At 37.0% G+C, this 9,611-nt stretch overlaps 1 protein-coding gene across 1 annotated transcript in view; it reads right to left on the reverse strand.

Annotated features, from left to right (window-relative positions):
• The window catches only part of TTC6 (tetratricopeptide repeat domain 6), a 53,079-nt gene that overhangs the window by 33,903 nt on the left and 9,565 nt on the right, over window positions 1–9,611 (reverse strand). Inside the window, exons 3-7 of the mRNA XM_019518862.1 lie at window positions 7,787–7,870; window positions 6,806–6,895; window positions 4,226–4,459; window positions 3,776–3,912; window positions 1,299–1,508 (exon numbers count right to left, since the gene is read on the reverse strand). Of these exons, the coding sequence (XP_019374407.1) occupies window positions 1,299–1,508; window positions 3,776–3,912; window positions 4,226–4,459; window positions 6,806–6,895; window positions 7,787–7,870 (755 nt within the window). The remainder of the gene's footprint in view (window positions 1–1,298; window positions 1,509–3,775; window positions 3,913–4,225; window positions 4,460–6,805; window positions 6,896–7,786; window positions 7,871–9,611) is intronic.

Genomic DNA, 9,611 nt, shown 5'->3' on the forward strand with positions numbered 1-9,611 from the left:
CCCCCCCCCCCCGCCCCCGGCTGGCACCAGGTGAGTGCAGAGTTCGTTGTTTTTTTTTTTAAAGAGCTGGGATGCTGGGGCCAAGCGGGGCAGCCATTGACAGGGCTGGGAGAGCAGGCAGGGGATGGGGGTTCGTGGCAGAGCCCCCCATGCAGCGCAGGGCAGTGGGGTACAGCAGGGGTCGCCTCCTCCGCCCCCTGGTCTAGCAGCTGCCAGTGAGTGTGGAATCTTTTCTTTTTTTTTTTTTTTAAAGAGCTGGGATGCTGCGGCCAAGAGGGGCAGCCATTGATGGGGCTGGGAGTGCAGGCAGGGATGGGGCCCGTTTGCTTCAGAGATTCAGCTGATTTGGCGGTGGCCGAAGCTCCAAATAGATTACAACATTATACTAAATGCCTCAGTTCCAACTAAGTTCTTTTTAAGGCATATACTTTATTGGAGATATACAGCATTGCAAACTATAAGTCAGTGATACGACAGCACACTATAAGTGAATAGACAGAATCCAAAGAATACCATTCCTATACCTCATAAAGCAAAATTACCTAATTGGTCATTCATATGATATATTGTATCATGCTTGTTAGCTGGAATAGGTCCAAAACATTTTAGCTAATATCCACTTTTATTATAAACAAAATACTCACAGAACAAAGGTTAAAGATACTGTAAAACCTTCTCCTATGAGTAACCATTATTCACACAGGAAACCTTATCAACTTCAATTGGCCTATTTAGGCTCTAATCCTATACATACATAAATTCATACACAAGTTTTCCACTGAAGTCAATCAAATTATTCATGTGCTTAAAGTTATAAGCAAGTATCAATGCTTGCAAAAATCTCAGCTGACAAAGTCATGTTTTTTGAGCAAATCTTTGTAGGACTGAGCCTTAAATAAGAACAAATTTTGCAAACAAATATACAGATACACTACCTTACTTGCTTGAGTAGTCCTATAATTTTAATAAAAATTAAGCATCTGCAGGTTTGGCACCTAAATCATTAAAAGCATTAAAATAAAAACAATGATTTTTTTAAACTCAAATGCAAAGGAATAAATTCAGCATTCTAAGCAAAATGAAATCTATTTTTTTTATAATTTTAAGATTCATATAAATGAGATTATTAGAACATGTGTACAGTACCAGCCTAAAGCAGGATCTAGGAATAAAACTATTTTGAAAAACACACCTTAACAACATATTAAAAGTAAAGTCTTCAGAAAAGTTACAAAAGCAAACAGTTATTCAACAGTTATAGAACAGTTATAACAGCAAAACTGAAAACAGATCCATACCTTCTTCTTTCACTTTGATCCTCAAAAAAAATATGTTTTGAGTAGAATAGTTTTTCCTCTTCATGGTGTGGTTCTTCTTTTGTAAATAAAATATCGTGGCCTCTTCTACTGAAAGTATGATATACTCTAGAAGCCAGTTGTAGATCAATGGGCAAGGAAAAACTAGGAGAAGCAGTACACAGGTGATGCATAACTGGGTAATGTTGCTCTCTAAGAAGGAGGATGGGATAAAAAAAATTAACAAATCTTAACATTTACATTATCTCCTGACAAAACAAAATGTAAATCTGTCTATAACTGTAGACAAAAAAATATGATAACCAATATAAAACGACAAAAGAGTTACCTTAAAGGGTTTCTACCAATTTAACCAAAATTACTTTTAAACTAATTTCAGTTAAATCCATATTTTTTGCAAGAAGAAAAGATCTTAGTTTTCTCAAACATTAAGAATACATTTTTGGCCACATCCTACAATCTAGTCAAAACATCCTCTGAAATAAATGAAAGTATGCCTGAATACAGTACACAGGAACAAGCCTTTAAAATAAAATTTAAGCAGACATATTTTTTTATATATCTACATACATACACACACACACACACACACAAGGGCTATTTAAGAAGAGTGTTCATAGGCATGATACACAGAAGATGAATAACAGGTGTTAGTGTTAATTTGGATTAAAGAAAATCACTGGATTGTAATGTAGTGGAGAAAATAGTTTTACAGCCAGATTTCATAATGTAACAAATGTAAGAGTTGAAACCTCAATCAGCCTAGATTCAAGAGTGCATGAAATCACAGGTCAGCATTTTAATAAACAGCTCACACAAAGTTTTATTTTTAGGACAAAGAAAAAAAGTTTTTATGCAGCATTCCTAAGTGGGAAAGTATTATCTATTAAATCATGTTATTTATAGCTGTGCACTAAAAAGTCTGTATTCCTCCTACATTACAATACATGTTAAATGTACGAGAACATTAAAAAAATAATTTATGAGAAATGTAATACTCTTAGCAGCAAGCAAGCAGCTTATTACAAGTTCTTAAAAATATAATTTTAAATGACTCTTTAAATATAAAAAAGCTGGACAGCTGAAAACTTCTTTAGGAGCTTTCACAAGAAATCTCGTTTACCTAAAAAGTAACTTAAAACAGCTTTAATGTGAATGTAATTGGATTATGCTCTTATTATTTTGTTCAGAAGTTTATCATTTCACTGGATGGATAATCAATAAAACCTAAAATATTTGGGGCATGCTGCAAGTAAAGGTGTGTGTTTTTATAGCACACACTCTCCTTAAGCAGACTATTTATCACCCTTTGCAAATAAGACATGAAGAAACAATACTACCTGTGTGGCCTGCATTACCCTCATTTAATGCACTAAATGAAGTTTTTTAGAAAAATCATGCAGTTTCTGCACCACTGATAATCTGACAGTAACTATTTATTGAAGGCAAAATTCTCATTGTCTGTTGTCACTATTTGTTTTAATATATAATCTTGCTAACTAAATGATCTTTAAGCAATGCAGATAAGCAATGGCATGCAAAGGGTCACTTAAATACCAATTTGACTGTTTCATAAACTCAGGCATTCTTTTCCCATGACTCTATTCTCAGCTACTTAATTGAAAGTTACATCCATTTACAAACTTTAGGTCTACTATAAAAAAGCTCTCTTCTGTATCCAACAAACCTTTCAGGGTCCTAAGAACAACAAAAGCAAATAATTATTTTTTTTTCACCTCAGTAAAGGGTAAAGTGAAGGAGTAAACCAAAACAAAACTGGCCATAAAGGGAATTATATTAACTGTCAGGGAAGACCATAAAACTAAAGAATCTTACTAGACATTAAATGACTATGATCAGGCAAATTAAAGCAAAAATTGCTGTTTTTTCTATATTGCCATGCACACTACAAAATGGCATGTGCTACCTATGATAAAAAGGTAATCAGCATCTGTCGCCAGCTCTTGAATTTAAAATTGCTGAATTTCAAAGAATAAGCAATGACTTTAATACAGATTCAAGTTAATGAATATTTAATCTATCCCCTCTATTTGAAGGAAATGATTTATAGCTGGAAAAGCTTGTGATAAATTTGTGATATTTTCCACTGTTTGTTTTTAATTATTTTTATTAGATTATACTTAGAATTAAATTAACTAAATTCAACTCCTGCAATAAGCACCTCCATTTTCTGCTGAAATCAATAAAAGTTCCACTTGTGTATTCCAGGAATGTGTTTGGCCATATAAATTTAAAAAGTCATAAACACAAAATGTTAGAGGGAGAAATGGCAAATTCTGATCAGAATTAGTTCTGAGCCATAAAGTCTGGAGTTCTGGAGATGACCTCATCCCTACTTCAAACACATGCACTATACTACTTTTTTCAACAGTGTTTATAGCTTTACAAGTGTTTTGTGCAATATTTGCTGCAAAACAATGAAAAAGGCTAAAAGTTACTTTATCTTTGGAGTCCATGTGGAAAGCCAAGACAGAGGGTGTTGTAGCTGGTGATCTGGTAACTTCTGCTGAACTTCAGATGGTTTAGTCTTTATGACTGCTTTTCCTTTCACTTGTAGCACATCTGAGGATACAGTCTGAAAAGCAAAAAACAGAATGGAAAAAACAACACTGCCTAAAATGTACGCTAGATAGATTTTTTCCATCCATACTGGAGTAGGATGGGGTGCAACTGTAACACTTGCTGCCAAGAATTCAGAGCTTAGCTATCTGTTATGGCTGCTTTAAAGTAGAAACTGCTATAACTCTGACATCACACCAGCTCTTGGAACAATGCAGGTTGTAGGATTCAAAAGCAACCTTTGCCATACCCATCCTTCACTTGCTCAGAGGCACAACATAGAATTTCTCTCTATGACTTAAGTTATTCAAATAAAAAAAATCTGTTACCTCTAATAATGATAATGATGACGATGATACAGCCTTGTGTAATTCTTGCTCATTCTTTACTTCCTCCAAAATGTTAAGCAATGGTAAAGTTGGTTTTGACAAGAGAGGAACACTTGAAGAAAACAGCTTCAATTTAGAGCCCTCACTTTCAGGAAAACAAGGGAAATCCTGTGAAGGTGGACATAAAGTTCCTGGTGCCTGATCAGGAAGTGTTTCAATAGATGATTCTTTTATCTAAGGGTGGGAAATAGTAGAAAATATAACTTTTTGTAGATATGATGTTAAGATTATTTTCTGAAATACTGAATAAAAACTGAAAATTATCACATGATCACTGAAATCCTAAAATAACTATTGAAAATCAGGTTATTTAACCCATGGACAAATCTGTGATTGTTTTAATGAATACAAAAGGGAAATGTTCAGATTTCTGATTGAAGTTCAGGAATTCTCAGATTAAAACTGTTTTAGGAGTGTCAGATCCTTGAGAACTCTTTAAAAATCCATGTTTTCATACTACTTTCCTATACTGCTCTTCAGTGTATGCTTCTAGTGAGAAAAAAAATCTCTCCTTATTAAAGCACTGATTGATGCTGCTTCAGACTGTCAGAATTCTACTAAACTTCGCTCAAAGGTCTGCACATGTTAACTGAGAGTAAAGAGATATCAGATAGTCAAGAAATTCAAAAGTAAGACGACAAACACAGCTAACATAATAGAGATAAAAAAATAGCTGCAAAATGGAGGTGGGAAATGGAGAGAATATTATTTTCTCTGTTGTCCTTTTCTCTCATCCTGGTGACAACCTAGGTAAACTTCATTCATAATATTCTGTTTATGGAATATCTCATACATGCACTCCTTTTATTTTCTCTCATATATGTATAGTAATTTGTTCATGGACATACTTTATTTATCCTAAAATGAAGGTGGGCAGTTAGGCATACTGTATACATTGCTATTTACGGAAAGCTTTAGAAACATTTAAATTTTTAAGAAAAATTATTATATTAAAAATGTAAGGAGATATTGTAGTTACTAGACAACAATAATTAAAATTAGTCATCAAGAAAAAACACTGAGAACTGCGGAAGGTACTTGATCAAACGTATTTTAAAAAGAGCAAAGGTTAAATTATAAGGACAGAAGGATGGCTTTCCCTATGTAATTGGAAAAAAAATGTGCTCCAAGGTATTAAGTACTGAACTTAAGCCAAAAGTGAGTTCTATGTAGGAGAAATTGTGCAACTAATGAGAACTTCCATTTTTACCATTTCATATGAGAACTTACTTGAAGGCACTTCAGGTAAACCTGGGAATGGCAATACATTAAGCCTAACTTCAGTATCTAATAGAAGACACAACTAGGTTATCAGAAAATGCACTTAAAATATAGTGTGGCCAAAAAAAAAAAAAGAAGAAAAAAAATCCCAAAACAAAACTTATTAACTTATTTCACAATCAAAAGCTACAAACTTTCCTTTGCAATACCTCCCCTTTCTCTCTCAACTTCACTCAGAGAATCTGAGTCACTGCATTCATATCTTACCTTATGTTGCTATTCAATTTCCATGTAAAATTACAACAAATAAAAGGAAGAAAATGTTTTTATTTTTTTTCCTCTGTGTATAGTCAGTTTATTCTCACCCTGTTTTCCCATCCACTGTGTGCCTTATTTATTTATGCTGCAAACTCTGGGCAGGGACTATTCTGAAACTCTGGGCAGGGACTATTATACAGTGCCTGCCCACCATGGGGCACCATTCTTTGGTCCTTCGGTATTACCATTATAAGCGTGATAAAAATGATACTACTCTTTTTTGCCTTGAAAGTTCGTATGATAATGAATGCCAAACTAAAAGAGATCCTACAAAAATCATGTTGGTCTCATAAAAGTTACCCTCTCTACTATGAATCCTGATTGCCTTTTCCTCTAAACCAATACAGCTACAACCTGGATACCAAACCAATCCTTTAAATTGGAGCTGTCCAACTGGCAGCACACAGGCTGCATATGGCTGCCAATGATTTAATTTGCAATCCCTGGGCTACCAGTCTGGGCACCACTCTCCCTATTGCTCTCTTGCTACTGCCAGTGGGATCTCCAGGCTCCCTTCTCCCTCCTCCAGCTTCTGCAGCCCACACCCACCCTTGAGAGTATGTGGGGGTGAGACAGCATGCCCCGCAAGACTGAGGCAGGCAGGGCAGCATGGCCTTTGCAGGGCTAGGGGGTACCAAGAAACCTCACACGTTGTGGCCTGGTGCAGTGGAAGGGAGGGTGCAAACAGTGTGGTGTGGTGTGGCAGAGGGGAGCCATGGGGGAGAGGGGCATCAGTGTGGTGTGGCAGGGGACACCCGTGGCTCAGTATGGCATGCAGTCTGAGCAGCATGCAGCCCAAGTTGCATGAGGCCTATATAGCATGTCTCTACGGTCTTGTGGCCCCTGGCCACTCAGGAGTTGAACAGACCTGTTTTAAACCTAGTTAAGAGAAGTATCCAAAAGGAGGCTGCATTATTCTTTATGGCTTTAACCTTAGGTATGGAAAAGCTACTGCTTCTCTATAATAGTACTAAACTGTACCTGTTCAACGTGCTTGAGGTCTGTTAACAGTTCTTCTTTAGTCTGAGATTCACTCTCTTCTGCTGGAAGTTCTTTTTTAATTACAGGAATCTTATTTGAGAAAAGGAAAAGTTGCCATATATAATAAAAAGGCAGAACATTTTGTTAAGACACTTGTGTGATATGAGACAAATTCAACGTAATGTTTATTGGTGTTTATTTTTTTCTTCATTACCTATGTTAATTTTATAAAGCAGATAAAATATTTGCTCATATATAGCTGAACCAAAATTCCTCTGTGTCTAAATGGATTTTTGTAAGAAAGATGGAATGGTTATTAAAGGAGCTAAAATGAACCTCACTAAATATTAATGACAATTTCTGATCACAGATTGATCAGAATGGATGCCTACAAAGCACACACTAAAAGCCTGAAAAGAAAAACCACATCTGAAGTATGCACCAAGGACACACTAGTTTATAAACCAAATTATACATATATCTCAGCTGTGGGCAAAATTAAGAACTTCCTCAGTTTTGAATATGGAACTGTATAGACCTAGAATGTTTGCTACAGAAAGACAAAGAACAAACAAATATATAACTTCTTTTAACTCAAGAAGCTAATTTCTTTTACCACCCAATAAAGTATTTAATTGTGTATTACAGAAGTGCTGAAGGGCCAGACCAGAACAGGGTCCCTTGATACTGTACAGAGAAACAGATGTTCCTTGCCCTGAAAAGCACTTTCTAATGACTTCGGCAAAAATTTTGCACATCCAATAGTGGGAGAATCAAATCCAGGGGGAGAGAGAGAGAGGAAAAAAGATGGAAATAAAAGTAATTGTATATCAATAAAACTCATGGAGTGATATGTTTTACAGCACAATTTTGTTTCCTTTTAATTTTGGAAGCTTGAAGCATGACCTGCCTATTTAAGCAATATTACAAACACAAAGGTTTATTGTGTTTTAAAAATGTTTAGATAATGCTAAGTTTTACCAGGGTTGGTTGCTGAATACTTGGCAGTATTTCCTCATTAGTTTGAGATTCACTCTTCTTTCCCTGAGGTTCAACTGATGCCTGCTTTGAAAACAAGAAGGAGAATTAAAGAGCTGTCAACTATAAAAAAGTAAAAAGATTAAGATGCAATTAACCAGTTAATTGCATCTTAAAGTGTAAAATAGCCACACATTCAAGGGATTAATGGCACAATAAAACAGGAAACCAGCAGCAAAGTTATTACCCAAAATATAAATAATAACTGGCTGGTTTCCATCATGCCTTAAACTGAATGTGTGGCAGGGTACACTGCACCGGGGTTTGCAACTGGCTCCAGAACAGTTCCCAGCAGCCAACAAGCAGCCGATTGTCAGCAAGATCAGGAAGGCATTGGGGAACCCTGATGCAGTCCTGATCCTGCTGATGATCAGCTGACCATCAGCTGACAAGGACTGTTCTGCAGCTCAAATCCTTGGATCCCTGACAGCAGTTGATGGCAAATCAACTTTGCTCCAGGGCTGGTAACCTGGGTGGTCCTGATCTTACCCAGAGTCAACTGATCAGAACCACTCTGGGGCTCAAGGCCAAATCAGTCTTGATCAGCTGATCAACAGCTAGCAGTACTTTAACTTCTGTGTAGTCCCTGCCAGCCAGCGACAGACTGGGACCACCACAGGGCTGGAACCTCAGGGCTGTCCTGATCCTGACAATAATCAGCTGATTGGGACTGCTCCTGGGCTCAAGACCCCCAGGGTAGTTTAAATTTGCTGAAAATCAGCTGATTGTTAGGCACCCAACTTTCAGCTTTTCAGTTGTTCTTCCTGTCATGCACCTGTGGCATAGCAAGAGGTGTGATTGTTAGGATTGCTTATTAGATCCCATCACACCTTCATATGATTATCAGGTGCTTATGGTTTGCATTTTCAACCACAGACCACCAAACCACCATGGTATACTGCCAAAAGTGTGAGTTTTATTTTTCATTGCAGGTATCGATAATTAATTTGAAACCTATTGTGAAATTACATCAGACCCCTATCTGGTTAATTTTACTACCATATATAGCTTCACAGGGGAACTACCTAAGGTACAAAGGTTAAGCCCATCAGGAAATCTTTGTAGAACTGGAATCTTAATGAAGGAAGGCACCAAGTAGTATTTTGGTTAACCATGTTACCCACAGAAGCCAGAAGACTTGCTATAACAGGGGTTGGTAACATTTTTGGGCAGAGTGATAAAAATACCCACAGTCTTGTCTTTTAAGATGTTGGCATACCAGAGCCAGACAGCAGAGTTGCTGAGAAGGGCATAATCCTTATTGTGGAAGCGCAACCCCGGCCCCTTCCCTGAGGTGCGAGTGCCAAGCAAAATGCTTTCATATGCCACACTCTGGCACGTGTGCTGGGGATTGCCTATAAGATTCAGCAGAGTTCTCAGTTCCATGAAAACCTAATCAACTCTTTTGTAAAGCTGAACATGGGTCCCTAACAGGCTTCTGTCCTTAGCACATACCCTGTTAGTTCCAGTGCAACTGTATACATCAGTAATTTTCAACCTTTTTTCATTTGTAGATACCTAAAAAAATTTGCATGAAAGTATGGACACCTTTGAATGGTAAGTGTGGGTATTCACATACTTTTGACTGATAATAGTCAATTTTTCTCAGACCCCATAAACATAGTCTGCAGACCTCTAGGGGTCCGCAGACCACAGATTGAAAACCACTGATACAGGCTAACCAGTTTCATAGTTAGTAGGGTTGGAAGGGATGAGCAGATCATCAAGTCCAACCCCCTGCCATGGCATGAAAGAGTACTGGGGTCAA

The sequence above is a fragment of the Gavialis gangeticus genome, unplaced genomic scaffold, assembly GCF_001723915.1.
Source record: "Gavialis gangeticus isolate Ggan-Ray unplaced genomic scaffold, GavGan_comp1, whole genome shotgun sequence".
In the NCBI taxonomy this organism is placed as follows: Eukaryota; Metazoa; Chordata; order Crocodylia; family Gavialidae; genus Gavialis; species Gavialis gangeticus.